Genomic DNA, 17,845 nt, shown 5'->3' on the forward strand with positions numbered 1-17,845 from the left:
ACAGGATTCTCTTGATTTTGTGATCTTCAAGGAACTGTGTTACCTTGCTTCCGATGAACTGCCTCCCGTTATCGCATGTTATCTCGGATGGAATTTCGAATCGGCATATGATGTGATCCCATATGAAGTTGATGACTTCCTTTTCTCTTATTTTTTCAAAGGCATGTGCTTCCACCCATTTTGAAAAGTAGTCAGTCATAAACAAAATGAATCTAGCTTTACCTGGAGCCATCGGCAAAGGACCAATGATTTCCATTCCCCATTTCATGAATGGCCATAGTGATAAAACAGAATGTAGTTGCTTGTCGGGCTAGTGAATCATGGGATCGAATCTCTGGCATTTGTCTCACTTTCGGACGAATTCTTTGGTGTCTTTTTTCATATTGTCCCAATAGTAGCCTGCTCTGATCACCTTCCGAACTAAGAAGTCGGCGCCAGAATGATTTCCACAAGTACCCTCGTGAATTTCTCGGAGTACATAATTTGTGTCACCTGGCCCTAGGCATACCGCCAGGGGGCCAACGAAAGTTCTCCTGTACAGAGTTTCATTTTCATCGAGCGAGAACCGAGCTGCTTTGGTTCGCAGGGCCCTTGATTCTTTTGGATCTGTGGGCAACTTCTCATCCTTCAAATAATCAATATATTTATTCCTCCAATCCCATGCTAGGCTGGTGGAATTAATCTATGTGTGACCTTCCTCGACCATTGACTTAAATAATTGGACAACAACACCAGGGAGTAGGTCCTCTTCTTCAACAGAAGATCCCAGATTCGTGAGGGCATCGGCCTCGCTGTTCTGCTCTCGAGGTACATGGACTAAGGTCCATTCTTTGAAGTGACGCGGTACGACTTGGATTTTGTCCAAGTATCTCTGCATCCTGTCTTCTAGAGCTTCGTAACTCCCATTCACTTGGCTTACTACGAAGAGTAAATTGCATTTCGCCTTGACGGTCTTGGCTCCCAAGCTTTTAGCCAGTTCTAAACCTGCAATCGTAGCCTCGTACTCGGCTTCATTGTTAGTCAATTTTGCGGTTTTTATGGATTGTCTAATTACGCCGACAACAGGTGGCTTTAGGACTATACCGAGCCTGGATCCTCTTATGTTTGTGGCGCCGTCTGTGAATAGGGTCCATACCCCAGAAGACGTGCCTGGATTTAATAAAAGTTCCCTCTCTACCTCGGGTACGAGGGAGGGCAAAAAATCAGCCACAAAGTCCGCCAGAATTTTGGACTTGATGGCCGATCGAGGTTGATACTCGATATCATCCCTCCGAGTTCGATGTCCCATTTGGCCAATCGACCCAATAGCTCGGGTTTGTACAGTATACTTCGGAGGGGGTATGTCGACAGAATGCAGATACGATGACATTGAAAATAGGGCTTCAGCTTTCCCTAGGCGCTTATTAGCGCGAGAGCCAATATTTCTAGATGGGGATACCTGGTTTCGGCATCCCCCAGGGTCCGGCTTACATAATAAACAGGAAATTACGTACCTTGCTCCTCTCAAACCAGTACACCACTTACCGCTATTTCAGACATGGCCAGGTATAGATATAGTGTTTCATCCTCCTTTGGCGTATGCAGCAAAGGTGGACTAGTCAGATATCGTTTTAGTTCCTCTAAGGCATGTTGGCATTTTGGAGTCCATTCGAAGTTGTTCTTTCTTTTGAGTAAAGAGAAGAAATGATGGTGCTTGTCTGATGACCTTGATATGAATCTCCCTAGGGCAGTTATCCGCCCTGTTAGCCATTGTATGGCCTTTACATTGTTCACCACCGTGATTTCTTAGATGGCCTTTATTTTGTCAGGATTAATCTCAATCCCCCTATTTGATACAATGAAGCCAGGAATTTGCCCGAACCCACCCCGAAGGCACACTTCTCGGGGTTGAGCTTCATGTTGTAACTTTTGAGCATGTCGAAAGTTTCCTGCAAATGAGTCAAATAGTCCTCTACGCGTAAGAACTTAACTAGCATATCATCAATATATACCTCTATTGATTTACCTACTTGATGCTCGAACATTTTATTAACTAGGTGCTGGTACGCTGCCCCTGCATTTTTTTAGCCTGAAGGGCATTACGTTGTAGCAGTAGGTACCATACTTTGTGATGAACGAGGTTTTTTCCCTATCCTCGGGGTTCATTTGGATTTTATTATACCCCGAGTAGGCGTCGAGAAAGGTGAGTGTCTCGTGGTCGGTCGTAGCGTCGATCAGATGATTGATGTTGGGCAATGGGAAGGAATCTTTGGGACACGCTTTATTCAAGTCTTTATAATCTACGCACATTCTTAGCTTGTTTCCCTTTTTAGGCACCACTACTACGTTGGCCAGCCATTTGGGGTACTTTACTTTTTTAATGGATCCTATTTTAAAAAGTTTTTTACCTCTTCTTTGATGAAGGCATATTTTACCTCGGACTGTGGTCTTCTCTTCTTCTTTACGGGTTTAAACTTGGGATCGACGCTCAGCCTGTGGGAGGTTATTTCTGGTGGAATTCCTGTCATATCTAAGTGGGACCAAGCGAAATAGTCGATATTGTTACTAAGAAATTGAATGAACTCTTTCCTGAGTTCGGGGTTTAACCCCGTTCCCAGGTATACCTTACAATCCGGGAGGTGTTTGATTAAAATGGTCTGCTCCCACTCTTCAACTGTCGATTTAGTTGCGTCCAATTCTTCGGGGGCAAAGAAGGTCCGAGGAGCGAAGAAATCTTTCTCGTCACTACCCAACTAAGGTTAGGCTTGGCACTTATTAAGTACCGTTGTGGTGTACTCATGCCCCTTATGCGCATGTTATTCATGTAAAGATCCAGGTACCGCTACTCAAGCCTACCATCCTTGAGGGAGACGACTGCTTTAGAGACTTCGAGGTACATCTGCCACGTTCACAGACCGAGAAGTCCCTTTCTATTCCTGCTTTTAGTATTTATCCCTTCTGTATTTTTCTGTTCTTATTAGACATTCTAGAGTTAGAGCTATGTAATATTTTTCTCTTAGCTTGTGATTCGTGGGTTTCCGGGTCTTGGATTTACGTATTGGTATTGAGAGTTAAATATGGTGTATGCCGAGCGGCACATTTAAAACACTGTTATTACTTTCTTTCTGTTTTAAATTGTTTTACTTCCGCAAATTTTGGTTTTCTTCCGCAATTTAGGCTTACCTAGTCGTAGATACTAGGTGCCATCACGGTGGTTCACGGAGGGCAAACCAGGGTCGTGACAAGTTGGTATCAGAGCTCTAGGTTCATAGGAGTCATGGATCACAAGTCGGTTTATTAGAGTGTTGTTGATCGATACGTAGATGTCTGTACTTATCTACGAGAGGCTATGTAACTGTTAGGAAAATTTCCACTTCATTTGATTTCCATGCCGTGCGATATTTTGACATCACAATTCTAAACTTCTGTCTTCTATTCTCTCACAGATGGTGAGGACACATGATACCTGAGATGATCAGGCACCCGTGCCCCCTACTACAGCCGTCAGAGGTCGAGGACGTGCACGTGGTGCAGCCATAGAACCTACGCGAGCTGCCACTGAGGTACCACCAGTAGTTCCAGCCAGAGTCCAGGCACCTGACATGCCTACTGCTACCACTACTCCAGCTCTTCAGAAAACTCTGGCACAATTCATGAGCATGTACACCACTCTAGCTCAGGCAGGGTTGCTTCCCCTTGCTGAGCCACATCTCAGGTCGGGGGAGGAGCACAGACTCCCGCCTCCCGCACTCCTGAGCAGCGAGTGCATGTTGAGAAGGTCCCTGAGATTATTCTAGTACCTCCTGCAGTGCCAGTTCAGCCCGAGGTCAGGGCAGCACCTTCTAAGGAGGAGCAGCTGAGGCTTGAGAGGCTCAAGAGGTACAAGCCTCTTGTATTCAGTGGTCTAGCATCGGAGGATGCTCTGGGATTTCTAGATGAGTATTACCACATTCTCCATACCATGGGTATATCAGGATCGAGCGGGGTTTCCTTCACTACTTTCCAGTTTTGAGGAGTCGCCTATGAGTGGTGGCGCACCTATGAGTTAGACAGTCCGGATGAGGCTGTTTACTCAATAGGACTCAGTTCAGATCTGTTCCTGAGGGAGTATGCTCCTCAGAGCCTCAGGGATGCATGGCGCGTAGAGTTTGAGCATTTGCGCCAGGGTACTATGACTGTCTTAGAGTATGTTGTCTGTTACACCAGTTTGGCTAGGCACGCCCCAACCTTGGTTTCTACTATTTGTGAGAGGTTTTGCCGGTTTATTGAGGGCCTTATTCTCAGCATCAGGTCTAGCATGGCTCGTGAGTTGGAGATAGATATCTCTTATCAGCAGGTGGTGAGAATTGCTAGGAGGATTGAAGGAATGCATGCTAGGGAGAGAGAGGAAAGAGAGGCCAAGAGGTCTCGAGAGTCGGTCCATTTCTCTGGTGCCCGTGCCCCAACCGCAGGTCGTCATGGTAGGGGTTATATGAGTCGCCTTGTTCATTCAGCTCTTCCAGCAGCCAGTGGTATTCCAGCTCCTCCTAGGCCTTAGGAGCCTTATTATGCACCTCCGGTTTCTAGCATGCCTCCTGCGCGGGGTGCTTTCAGAGGTCAGTCCAGCAGACCTGGACCGAGCCAGTCACAGCCGCCACGTCTTCCCAAAGCTTGTTTTGAGTGTGGTGGCACATGCCATATGGTGAGGGATTGCCCTAGACTTGGTAGGGGTGCACCTCCACAGACTTCTCAGCCACAGCGTGCCTCGCAGAGTTCTCAGTCTATGATTACAGCTCCAGTTACTACCCCACCTACTCAGCCAGCTAGAGGTGGAGGTCAGGGAGGTAGAGGTCGCCCTAGAGGGGGAGGCCAGGCCATACTATGCCCGTACCAAGGTTGTTGCCTTCGATTCAGTCATCACAGGTATTATATTAGTTTGTCACAGAGATGCATCGGTTCTATTCGATCCAGGATCTACTTACTCTTATGTGTCTTCTTATTTTGCTCCATATTTAGGTGTATCTCGGGATTCTTTGAGTTCCCCTGTTTATGTTTCTACTCCTATGGGAGATTTTCTTGTTGTGGACCGCGTTTATCGGTCGTGTTTGGTTTCTCTTAGTGGTTTTGAGACCAAAGCCGATTTATTGTTGCTCAGCATGGTAGATTTTGATATTATCTTGGGCATAGACTGGTTGTCGCCCCATTATGTTATTCTTGATTGTTACGCCAAAACCGTGATGTTGGCTATGCCAGGTGTACCGCGTGTTGAGTGGAGGGGTACTTTAGATCACACTCCCAGCAGAGTTATTTCTTTTCGTAAAGCTCAGCGTATGTTTGAGAAGTGGTGTGATGCGTATTTAGCTTATATAAGAGATGTTAGTATTGATACCCCTTCAGTTGATTCGGTTCCAGTAGTACGGGATTTTCCCGATGTGTTTCCAGCTGACCTTCCGGGCATGCCGCCTGATAGAGATATTGATTTTGGCATTGATCTATTGTCGGGAACTCAGCCCATTTCTATTCCTCCATATTGTACGGCTCCTCCTGAGTTGAAGGAGTTGAAGGATCAGTTACAGTAATTGGTTGATAAGGGTTTTATTTGGTCCAGTGTATCACCTTGGGGTGCTCCTGTCTTGTTTGTGAAGAAAAAGGATGGTTCTATGCGTATGTGTATTGATTATCCCTAGTTGAACAAAGTGACAGTTAAGACCGTTATCCTTTACCTCGTATTGATGATCTATTTGACTAGCTTCAAGTCGTGCAGGTGTTTTCTAAGATTGATTTGCGCTCAGGTTACCATCAGCTAAAGATTTGGGAGCCAGATATCCCGAAGACTGCTTTCAGGGCTGGGTATGGTCATTACGAGTACCTTGTTATGTCATTTGGGTTGACTAATGCCCCAACAGCCTTTATGCATTTGATGCACAGTGTGTTACGGCCGTATCTTGACTCGTTCGTCATTGTCTTTATTAATGATATTCTAGTGTATTCCTAGAGTCGGGAAGATCATGAGCAGCACCTGAGGACTGTGCTTCAGACTCTGAGAGAGAAGAAGTTATATGATAAGTTCACGAAATGTGAGTTTTGGTTGGATTCAGTGGAATTATTAGGCCACGTGGTATCGAGTGAGGGTATTCAGGTGGATCTGAAGAAGATAGAGGTCGTGCAGAGTTGGCCCAGACCATCCTCAGCTACCGAGATCCGCAATTTCCTTGGTTTGGCGGGCTACTACCATCGTTTTGTATAGGGGTTTTCATCGATTGCGACCCCTATGACCAGGTTAACCCAAAAGGGTGCTCCATTCTAGTGGATGGAGGAGTGTGAGGCGGGATTTTAGAAGCTCAATATAGCTTTGACCACAGCCCCAATTTTGATACTGCCTATAGGTTTGGGGTCTTATATGGTCTATTGTGATGCCTCAAGGGTTGGCCTCGGAGCGGTGTTGATGCAGGATGGTAGGGTGACTGCATACGCGTCCAGACAGTTGGAGATATATGAGAAGAACTACCCTATTCACGACCTTAAGTTAGTTGCCATTGTTCATGCCCTGAAGATTTGGCGACATTATTTATACAGGGTTCCTTATGAGATTTATACTGACCATTAGAGCTTGCAGCACCTGTTCAAGCAAAATGATCTAAATTTGCGCCAGAAGAGGTGGTTAGAGTTGCTGAAAGACTATGACACCACTATTTTGTATCACCCGGGCAAGGTCAATGTGGTGGCCAACGCTTTGAGTCGTCGGGCAGAGAGTTTGGGGAGTTTGGCTTATTTACCAGCATCAGAGAGGCCTATGGCGATGGATATTCAGACCTTAGCCAGCCAGTTTGTGAGATTGGATCTTTTAGAGCCCAGTCGGGTTCTAGCTTGCATGGTTTCTCGGTTTTCCTTATTTGATCGTACAAGGGAGCGGCAATATGATGACCCTCATTTGCTTGTCCTCAAGGACAAGGTTCAGCACGATGATGCCAGAGATGTGACTATTGGTAATGATGGGGTATTGATGATGCAGGGTTGGATTTGTGTACCCAATGTTGATGGGCTGCGAGAGTTGATTCTAGAAGAGGCCCATAGTTCACGGTATTCCATCCATCCAGGTGCCGCAAAGATGTATCAGGATTTGAGACAGCACTATTGGTGGAGGCAGATGTAGAAAGATATAGTTGGATTTGTAGCTCGGTGTCTCAACGGTTAGCAGGTGAAGTATGAGCACCAGAGACCGGGTGGGTTGCTTCAGCAGATAGATATCCCGGAGTGGAAGTGGGAGCGGATCACCATAGACTTTGTAGTTGGGCTCCCACGGACTTTGAGAAAGTTTGATGCTATTTAGGTGATTGTGGATCGGCTGACCAAGTCTGCTCATTTCATTCCTATGTGTACTACTTATTCTTCGGAGTGGTTAGCAGAGATTTATATCTGGGAGATTTTTCATGTGCATGGTATTTCGGTTTCCATCATTTCAGATAGAGGTACTCAGTTCACATCACGGTTTTGGAGGGTCGTTCAGCATGAGTTGGGTACTCGGGTGGAGTTGAGTACAGCATTTCACCCTCAGACGGACGGACAGTCCGAGCGCACTATTCAAATTTTTGAGGATATGCTCTGTGCGTGTGTGATTGAGTTTGAAGGGTCTTGGGATCAGTTCTTGCCATTAGCGGAGTTTGCTTACAACAATAGCTATCAGTCCAGCATTCAGATGGCACTGTATAAGGCTTTATATGGTAGGCAGTGTATATCTCCGGTGGGTTGGTTTTAGCCGGGTGAGGCTAGGCTAATGGGTACAGACTTGGTTCAGGATGCTTTGGAGAAGGTTAAGGTGATTTAGGATACACTCCGTACAACCCAATCCAGACAAAAGAGTTACGAGGATCGGAAGGTTCGTGATGTTTCCTATATGGTTGGAGAGCGGGTTCTGCTTTGGGTTTCGCCTATGAAGGGCGTTATGAGATTCAGGAAGGGAAGTTGAGTTCGAGGTTTATTGGCCCTTTTGAGATATTGAGGCGTATTGGGGAGGTTGCTTATGAGCTTGCCTTACCCCCAGCTTGGCAGGAGTTCATCCGGTATTTCATGTTTCCATGCTCCGGAGGTATCACGGTGATCCGTCACACGTGTTGGATTTCAGTTTAGTCCAGTTGGACAAGGATCTATCTTATGTTGAGGAGCCAGAGGCAATATTGGACAGGCAGGTTAGAAAACTGAGGTCAAAGAACATTTCATCAGTAAAGGTTCAGTGGCGGCGCAAGCCGGTCGAGGAGGGGACCTGGGAGACTGAGTAGGATATGTGTAGTCATTACCCTCATCTTTTCACTACTTCAGGTATGTCTTTATGCTCGTTCAAGGCTGAACGAATGTTTAAGTGTAGGAGGATGTGACGACCCGGCTGGTCGCCTTAAGAATTAATGCCCTGATCCCCTATTAACTGCTTTCCCCAAGTTTATTTCTGCTACGTTGATTTGCCGGGATGTTTGGTTTCGAGTTTCGGGGAGTTTTGGGACACTTAGTCCCTAAATGAGAGCTTAAGTGTTGGAAAGTTGACCGTAGTCAGAACAGTGTGAAGACGGCCTCGGAATGGAAATCCGATGGTTCCGTTAGCTCCGTTAGGTGATTTCGGGATTAGGGGCGTGTTCGGATTGTGTTTTGGAGGTCCGTAGCTAAATTAGGCTTGAAATGCCGAAAGTTGAATTTTTGAAGTTCCGATCTGATAGAGAGATTTTGATCCGAGGGTCGGAATGGAATTCTGGAAGTTGGAGTAGTTTCGTAGTGTTGAATGTGACTTGTGTGCAAAATTTTAGGTCATTCGGACGAAGTTTGATAGACTTTTTGATCGAAAGCGTATTTTAAGAATCTTGGAGTTCTTAGGCTTAAATCCATGGTTAATTCGAGGTTTCGATGTTGTTTTGGGTGTTTTAAGGATTGGTACAAGTTTGGATAGCGGTTTGTGACTTGTTGGTGCCTTTGGTTGAGGTCCCGGAGGCCTCGGGATGATTTCGGACGATTGACGGAAAGATTTTGGAATTTAAGTTGCAGCGTCAGCTGCTGGTTCTGCCATAACCGCACCTGCGCTTTGGGTTCCGCAGGTGAGGCGCCGCAGAAGCATCTCAGTGGACGCGGAAGTGGATTGGGTACTCCTTCAGGAACCGCAAAAGCGGTGGTAATTCCGCAGAAGCGGTACCGCATCTGCGGATTGGGAGTCGCAGATGCGGAAATTGGCCATTAAGTGAAAACTCACAGATGCAACATTAATTCCGCAGATGCGGTCCCAGGGCCGCATATGCGGAAATCACTGGGCAAAACATATAAATTCTTGCCTTCGCGAAATTTATCCATTTTTCTCTTTCAAAACAGGAAGAAGCTTGGGGAGCACTTTTCAAGAGGGATTCTCAGAGGAGTTCATTGGGGTAAGGTCTTTGGCCCCTAAACTCGTTATTGGAATGATTTCTATCAATTTAAGCATGAAAAATTAAGGAAAATCAGTGCTAATTGGGGGGGTTAGGGCTTGTATAATTGGAGACCTTTGAGTGATGATTTGAGGGACAAATTGAGGTCCGATTTTGGTACTTTTGATATGACTGAACTCATGAGAGTGCGAGGATTCTGGAAATATAAATTTTACCCGATCCCGAGACGTGGGCCCGAGGGGCATTTTGGTCATTTTACATAATTTTGCGTATTATCTTAGAATTTTATTGTAGAATCAGTTACTTGAAGTGTTATTTACATTATGAAATTGAATTGAATAGATTTGGGCCATTTGGAGTCGAGTACTCGTGGCAAGAGCGTGGTTTCAGATTGATTTTGAGCCGGTTCGAGGTAAGTGGCTTGTCTAACCTTGTGGTGGGGACCTTCCCCTTAGAATATGATATATTTGATAATTGAAAAGCCTTGTACGTGAGGTAACGAGTGCGTACTTGAGCTAATTGTTGAAAATCCGGTTTTACTTTAAGCATTTCAATTGAGTTCCTTTTTCCTGTTTTATTCTACTTGCGAACTTAGCCTGTTGTAGTTTAGAAAAGCATGTTTAGTTGACTTAATTGCCTATTTGCTTAAACTGCTTTAATTGCATTATGTGAAGCATGTTATGCTAGAATTAACTATTTACTTGGTACGAAATTAGCATTTAAATGAGTATTCTTGTGTTGCTTCTGTGTGTTTTTAATTTGGGACTATGGGACGGCATCCCGGGAGATCCCATGTATGTATTTATAATCTGGATTGAGGTGCGGGATACCAAGAGATCCTGGAATGTACATTGACGATACCGAGAGATCCTCGGGATACCAAGAGATCCCTGGCATATATTGAGGATACCAAGAGATACTCGAGATACCAAGAGATCCCTAACATATATATTGAGGATACTAAGAGATCCTCAGGATAACAAGAGATCCCTTGTATACATAAAGGATACCAAGAGATCCCCCGGTTAACATCCTTGCTATGAGTGGTATTTTCCTTGTGGTTTGCCCTTATCTCTGTTTCCGTTATTGTACTCTTATTATCCTTTATAGATTCTTATTGTAGATTCTCAATTGTACTGCTTATCTTATCCTGTCATCTTTATATTTATTTAATCTCAGTAGGGCCCTGACCTTCCTCGTCACTACCCAATCGAGGTTAGGCTTGGCACTTACTGAGTACCGTTGTGGTGTACTCATGCCCCTTCTGTGCATGTTTTTCATATGCAGATCCAGGTACCGCTACTCAGGCCTACCATTCTTGAGGGATACGACTGCTTTAGAGACTTCGAGGTACATCTGCCATGTTCGCAGACCGAGAAGTCCCTTTCTATTCCTGCTTTTAGTATTTAGCCCTTCTATATTTTTCTGTTCTTATTAGACATTTCGAAGTTAGAGCTATGTAATATTTTCTCTTAGCTTGTGATTCGTGGGTTTCCGGGTCTTGAATTTACGCATTGGTATTGAGAGTTAAACATGGTGTATGCCAAGCGGCACATTTAAAACATTGTTATTACTTTCTTTCTATTTTAAATTGTTTTACTTCCGCAAATTTTGGTTTTCTTCTACAATTTAGGCTTACCTAGTCGTAGATACTAGGTACCGTCATGATGGTTCACGGAGGGCGAACCGGGGTCGTGACATATAGTTTACCCACCTAATTGTTATGTATCGTAGTTAACCCTTTGAGCCTGTAATCCTGTTTCTTCGGCAACCATATTAGAAGCCTTACCCATTTGTTTGAATTAACCATCTATTTGAACATTTTCACCTCCCATAAGAGTGGGGTGGTTTGGCTTTGTAAAGCTAAAGAGTCGGGTGGTTTGGCTTTTAAGTGGAACTAATTAAATAAGGAGAAAGGTACATTGTTTTGAAAAGGTAAGAGCCACTTGAATTGAAAAAGAAAGAAAGAAAAAAATAAGTTGTGTTGTCGTGAAAAATATTCATTGATAGTGGTGACTCTTGACGTAATTATGCTTAAAGAAGTATGGAGTTAATACACATTAATGTGGAGATGGAGTTATGGTTTGACATAAGTGTAGGGTTTTAAGTGTTAAAGTGTATGTATTAAAGTGCTTAGGGAGGTGTAGTCACTATTATATCCAAATGTATCCTACCCGACCCGACCCGTAGCCTACATTACTACCAATTAAAGTCATACTTGATCCTAGACTGAATGAGCTCGATTCGTAGAGCAGTACACTGTGACAAAGCATATGGTGCATCTTTGGTGGCATATGAATGTTATTTCTGAGAGTGAGTGAATTCTTTCTATCTTGAGTTCCAAATTGTTCTTAAATTCTATTATGTGTGGAAATACTCTCTTTTGTTGTGTGAGGGCACTTGATTTATGAAGGAAAGGTAATGTCATTGACCTCTATGTTAGAGTAAGTGAGTGAGTTATGAATAATGTGTGGTACTTAAGAGTCAAATCTTGAGGAGAAGAGGTTATACTTTTGTGCTTAGTCTATTTTAAATATTCTTAGTGTGATGAGTTAGGCGAATTGTTTAAAAAGGTCGTGCCTATATAAGGTGTAGTTTGATTGCTCGCGGACGAGCAATGGTTTAAGTGTGGAGTGTTGATGATAGGCTATAATTACGTTTAGTCGCTTATTACACTCTAATTTACTGCACTTTAATTGAGTTTGAGCTTTAATCGCTAGTGTTTTGCACTAAATGTGTGTTTTATGCCTTGTTGGAGTGATTCTAATCAATATAGATATTATGGAATGAATTCAAGCTATTCTGGAGCTTTGAAGTCTGAGTAAAAGCCCAAGGATTAAGTTGGTATCGTGTTCGAGGATCAACGGATGATAGTACACTTTAAGAACGAAAAGTATCGAGCATGCATTACTGAGCATTGTGCAGTAAAATGCACATAACTTTTAGCTCAAAAATCTGTTTGGGCTCAACAATATATCGTTGGAAAGCTATTTCAAAGGGCTACAACTTTTATGTTTCAAATTTTCCCAAATTTCCAAAGCAGATACGCGGATGTGTAAATTGCTGCTGCCCTCAAATTGCATGCTCTCTGAAGTTCCCCACAAGCAAACCACGTGGCGCACCGCCTGTGCAATTTTTACTGAGTTATTTTCCTATTTCATACGGGAAAGGTGTTTTCATCTGGGCCCAACCCTACTTGGTATAAATACATGTAAAAATATTATTATTGTGACTTTTGACATACTTTTCACCTAGAGAGAGCACAGAACCGCCGCGGAGACCGAGTTTCATCTTTTTTTCCACCAAACTTAGTATTTCTTAAGTTTATTTTTATGATTTGTTGTTTTGCTACCATATCTATGTGGGTCTAAACTTCAAGTTCTAGGGTTGTGGTTCTTTAATGAAAATTGTTATTCGAATATTGATTTTGATTTCTTGATTTATCGTATTGGTTAATTTATCCAATCTTGTGCTTAATTATTTGATTGCTTGATCACCAATTGAATAATATCTACGAATCTAGAATTGAAATTGAAAGTGGAAATTCTAGATTGCATATAGAATTGAGTAGAGCAAGTTCTTCAACCTGGGCATCAAGGAACGGATTCGCGGTTAGGATAGAGATATACTTAATTGTCTTGCTTGGTTGATTTACAGGAATTACAAATGTGTTCTTGCTAGTTCTAATTTCATAGACATATAGGTGTTAGGTTAGCTTGAATAGGCAAGTAAGAACTCGACAGATTCTTATGAGCGATATTAACCATGTTAACCAATAAACTAGATAAATTAGTTAGTAATTCAATTGAAGAATACAATAGGAATGTTAGATAGCCCATAACCCTAGATCGTTTTCATCATATTGATAATATAAAAATCTACTCTTCTTTTGTTCAGAGTTCATATTTGTTTTTATTTATTTTAATTAGTTTAGAATCAAATACTTCTAGTGTTAATTCTTGTTTAGATAGTTAGGATAGTCTAATTTAGTTAATATTTAATCACAAGTCCTCGTGGGTTCGATATCCGACTTTTAGTCACTTTATTACTTTGACGACTGCGTATGCTTGCGTGTGTGTGTGGCCACAATAATTATCACGATTGACTACGTAAAGTCAAGTAATAATGTGTCGGATCCACTTACAAAAGGCTTAACTAAAGAGGTAGTTGAAAAATCATCGAGGGGAATGGGGTCTATGGCCGAGAACAAGTCACTGTGGCAGTAACTCTACCTAAAAGACTGGAATCCCAAGATCTGGGTTGAAGGATATTAAACAAAGTCATTAATGACGGTTCAACATTGTCAACTAAAATTTTGGTCCATTCTCGTGATGAGACAATGTTCAGTACCAAGGATAAAGCATTAAGACTTTTTAATGATTTCTAAATTTGATACGGGGTATATCAAATAGTGTACCTATGGGATGACACGTTTAGGAATCACCTATGTAAGTGTGAAGTATTAGCCACTTCAAAGAGAAATTTGTAAGGCCAGTTCTCTACACACTTATAAAACCAAGCGGTGTTCATGGCTAAAACGAACACAACAATGAGAACCAAAGACGGTTGTGTCTAGGTATACACCAAAGTTCGACGGTTCAAAGATATCAAATCTACCGATTGACCGACTATATCCAGCATAAATTCACTATGGAAAGTTCAAAGGGAAATCTACTAATCCAGATGCGATTAATCCTTGCTTGCGAATCACACAGTTTTTCATACAAATTTCTGTGATATAGCCATTCCCCATTCATGTGGGGATTGTTGGGTTTAGGAAGCTTATTTTATCTTAAAAGAGGGTGAATGAGAAATGGAGGGAAAATAAAATATTTGAGTTTCCCTCCTTGACAAAGGGACATTGTCCCATATTTGAGGAGGAAAAGACTTTTGATGGGTATATATACAATTACTCTTATTCTAGCTCTTAAAGAGTTAAGAAGAAGGCAAGCCTCGCGCCATCGTCGTCGTCGCTCGGCTCGGCTCGGCTTCGGCTTTGAGTTTGGATTCGGTCAAATGATCGATTGATTGATTAATTTTTTAGACCAAATTTAATTGTTAATAGTAAATATTAATGAAATATTATTAAATATTCATTTTGTAACGGAAATGTAATATTAAATCCAAATTATCAGTTTTTTTGTAATGGAAAGTTAATTTCCTCTGCATTTTAAATTTTTATTTTAATTTGCGTAAATGGCCATTTACGTTATGGTCGTTTTACATGAACAATAATAATTGACCTCTCAAGAGTTGCACCACTTTATTTTTGAACTCAACATGTTGGCTATAAATAGCATTCCATTCTCTCAGATTTTCCATACGAAATTATGAATTCTCCTCCTTTCTTCTGCATTTTTTTAACTACAAAGATATCACTAGTAAGTGTGATTTGCAACCGATCATTGTGTTCGCTGAAACACTGGATTTGAAGTACCGGTACACCAATGTGTAATTCGTTCTATCTTGGGAGGAAATAATCCAAAACCTCGAGTACTATGAGGGAATTAAGTTCCATAAGGAAACACTGTGAATTCATTGGGTTGGGATTAAATTTTGTTTCTTCTACATTTCTGTTTATATGTATTTTATCTTCTCCAGAATTATTTTACAAATACAGTTTACTATCAAGCTTAAGGAACTTAAATATTTTTTGTAATTGTGTTATACTCGTTGTTCTGGAGATTAAAACCTTTGTGGTTTTCTACTCCCGTTTTGGAGATTACAGACGATTTACTACTCCATTGGAGATTAAAATCTACGTGATTTTCTACTCCTATTTTATTTGGTTTGAAGATATAAAAAAACTTTGTTGTTTATTAAATGTTTGTTTGTTTCATTCGTTTACAGAAATTACGAATGACAATTGAAACCAGACTGTTCCTATGGCGACTGTCAATGCATCGACAAGCCGAACAAGACCGACATTGGCACCGGCAGGAAAACCCAAAAAAAATTCTAGGATTGATTTCAAGCGGTGGCAGTAGAAGATGTTTTTCTACTTGACGACTTTAAGTCTACAGAAGTTCATTAAGGAAGATGTTCATGTTCTGCCCGACGAAACTCCAGACAATAAACGTTTTTTTGTGACATAGGCGTGGAAGCATTCTGATTTTCTATGCAAGAATTATATTTTTAGTAGACTGGAGGATGATCTGTATAACATCTATAGTAATATGGAGACGTCAAAAGAACGATGAATTGCGCTTGAAAGGAAATACAAACCTGAAGATGTTGGATTGAATACATTCGTTGCGGCTAAATTTTTGGATTACAAAATGGTAGATAGCAAGTATGCTACTACCCAAGTTCAGGAATTGCAAGTGATTAATCACGATCTCCTTGCTGGAGGTATAAACCGAATTAATACTGATGTTGAAAGTATTAATTATATTATTCTTACTAATAGAATTATCATTGAAGGTTTTGTCATCAATTAAGCATTCCAAGTTGCAGCGATGATTGAGAAGTTGCCTCCTTTATGGAAGGACTTCAAAAACTACTTGAAACACAAATGCAAGGAGATGTTGCTTGAAGAACTCATTGTTCGGTTGAGAATCGAAGAGGACAACAAAGTTTCTGAAAAGAAAGGTCGTGAAAACTCAACAATAATGGGAACAAACATTGTTGAGGATGCTCCTCAAAATAAAATAAAAAAGAAAGAAGGCTTCTGGACCGAAAAGCAACCCAAGCAAGAAGCGGTTCAATGGAAATTACTACAACTGTGGGAAAGCTGGACACAAATCTACAGATTGTCGTGCTCCAAGGAAATACAAGAAGAAGGGTCAAGCAAACATGGTTGAAAGCACGAAGATATTGATGACTTGTATGCTACGCTTTTTGAATGCAACCTAGTGGAAAATCCGAAGGAGTGGTGGATTGATTATGGAGCCACTCACCATGTTTGTGTTGTTAGAGAAGTGTTTGCTATATATGCTCCCATTGGACCCGAAGAGACGCTTTCTATGGGAAATTCTGCAACAGTCGAAATTGAAGGATGTGGCAAGATATATCTGAAAATGACTTTTGGCAAGATGGTTATTTTGAACAACGTCCTTCATGTTCCCGAGATTAGGAAGAACTTAGTCTCTGCTTGACTTCTCGTTAAGAATGGGTTTAAGTATGTTTTTGTATCTGATAAGGTTGTAATAAGTAAGAATGAGATGTGTGTAGGAAAAGGTTACATGATTTATGGCATATACGTTTGGAACATGTCAATTATAAAACCTTGCGAAAAATGATTAATTTGGAAGTATTGCCTAAGTTTGAATGCGACAAATCAAAATGCCAAATATGTATAGAATCTAAGTATGTTAAATATCATTATAAGTCAGTTGAAAGGAATTCAAATCATTTAGACTTAATTCACACAAATATTTGCGACGTGAAGTCAGTACCATCTCGCGGTGGAAAGAAGTATTTCATAACTATTATTAATGACAGTACTCGATATTGCTATGTTTACTTATTTAATGGTAAAGATGAAATAATAGACACATTCAAGCAATACAAAAATGAAGTTGAAACGCAACTTAACAACGAAATCAAAATGATAAGAAGTGATATGGGTTGTGAATATGAATTTTCTTTTGAAGAAATATGTTTAGAATATGGAGTTATTCATCAAAAAAAGGCCCCTTACACGCTCCAATTCAATTGGATTGCGGAAAGAAAGAATCGTTCATTAAAGGAGATGATGAATTATTGATAATTTCTGGTTTGCCAAAGAACTTGTGGGGTGAAGCCATTCTTACGGCTAACCGGATACTAAATCGAGTACCCCATAACAAAATGCAATCCATTCCATATGAAAAATGGAAAGGAAGGAAGCACAACTTGAATTATTTTAAAGTGTGGGGTGTTTGGCAAAAGTGCAAGTTCCTAAACCCAAAAGGATAAAAATAGGATCGAAAACCATTGATTGTGTTTTCATAGGATATGCGACCAATAGTAAAGCATATCGATTTCTGGTTCATAAATCAGAAAATCCCGACATTCATAATAATACGGTTATAGAATCAGATAATGCTGAGTTCTTTGAAAATATATATCAGTATAAAAAAGAATATGAGTCGATTGGTGAAGGTTCTAAACGACCTTGGGAAGAAATAAAAGAAAGCACATTTAGTCAGGAGGATCCAAGACGAAGTAAACGTCAAAGAACGCCTACTTCATTTGGACCAGATTTTGTGACTTTCTTATTGAAGAAGGAGTCTCGAACATTTAAAGAAGCTATGTTTTCTTCGAAATCATTATTTTGGAAAGAGGCAGTCAATAGTGAAATAGAATCCATATTGAACAACCATATATGGGAATTGGTTGATCTTCCTCCTGGAAATAAACTGTTGGGTTCTAAATGTATTTTTTAGAGGAAAATGAAAGATGATGGCACTATTGATAAAATATAAGGCAAGACTTGTGGTCAAAGGGTATAGACAACAAGAAGCTCTTGACTATTTTGATACATACTCTCTAGTTACAAGAATTAC

The 17,845-nt window shown here is 41.2% G+C and overlaps 2 protein-coding genes across 2 annotated transcripts; one reads left to right on the top strand and one right to left on the bottom strand.

Moving 5' to 3' along the window:
* Positions 1-682: 682 nt before the first annotated feature.
* LOC138877659 (uncharacterized) lies at positions 683-1,369 on the bottom strand. Its single transcript, XM_070157286.1, has one exon. It carries the CDS (start codon positions 1,367-1,369, stop codon positions 683-685), a length of 687 nt encoding a protein of 228 aa, XP_070013387.1.
* A 14,265-nt stretch (positions 1,370-15,634) lies between these two features.
* LOC138877660 (uncharacterized) lies at positions 15,635-16,453 on the top strand. The gene is made up of 3 exons (XM_070157287.1): positions 15,635-15,707; positions 15,813-16,154; positions 16,212-16,453. Exons 1-3 carry the CDS (start codon positions 15,635-15,637, stop codon positions 16,451-16,453), a joined length of 657 nt encoding a protein of 218 aa, XP_070013388.1.
* Positions 16,454-17,845: the final 1,392 nt, after the last annotated feature.

Source organism: Nicotiana sylvestris, chromosome 9 (genome assembly GCF_000393655.2).
Source record: "Nicotiana sylvestris chromosome 9, ASM39365v2, whole genome shotgun sequence".
In the NCBI taxonomy this organism is placed as follows: domain Eukaryota; kingdom Viridiplantae; phylum Streptophyta; class Magnoliopsida; order Solanales; family Solanaceae; genus Nicotiana; species Nicotiana sylvestris.

Coding starts and splice junctions, on each gene's coding strand:
- LOC138877660 (XM_070157287.1), top strand. CDS start 15,635: ATGGTAGATAGCAAGTATGCTACTACCCAAGTTCAGGAATTGCAAGTG. Junction 15,708..15,812: donor TCACGATCTCCTTGCTGGAG/GTATAAACCGAA, acceptor TCCAAGTTGCAG/CGATGATTGAGAAGTTGCCT. Junction 16,155..16,211: donor AGAAGGGTCAAGCAAACATG/GTTGAAAGCACG, acceptor AATGCAACCTAG/TGGAAAATCCGAAGGAGTGG.
- LOC138877659 (XM_070157286.1), bottom strand. CDS start 1,369: ATGTCATCGTATCTGCATTCTGTCGACATACCCCCTCCGAAGTATACT.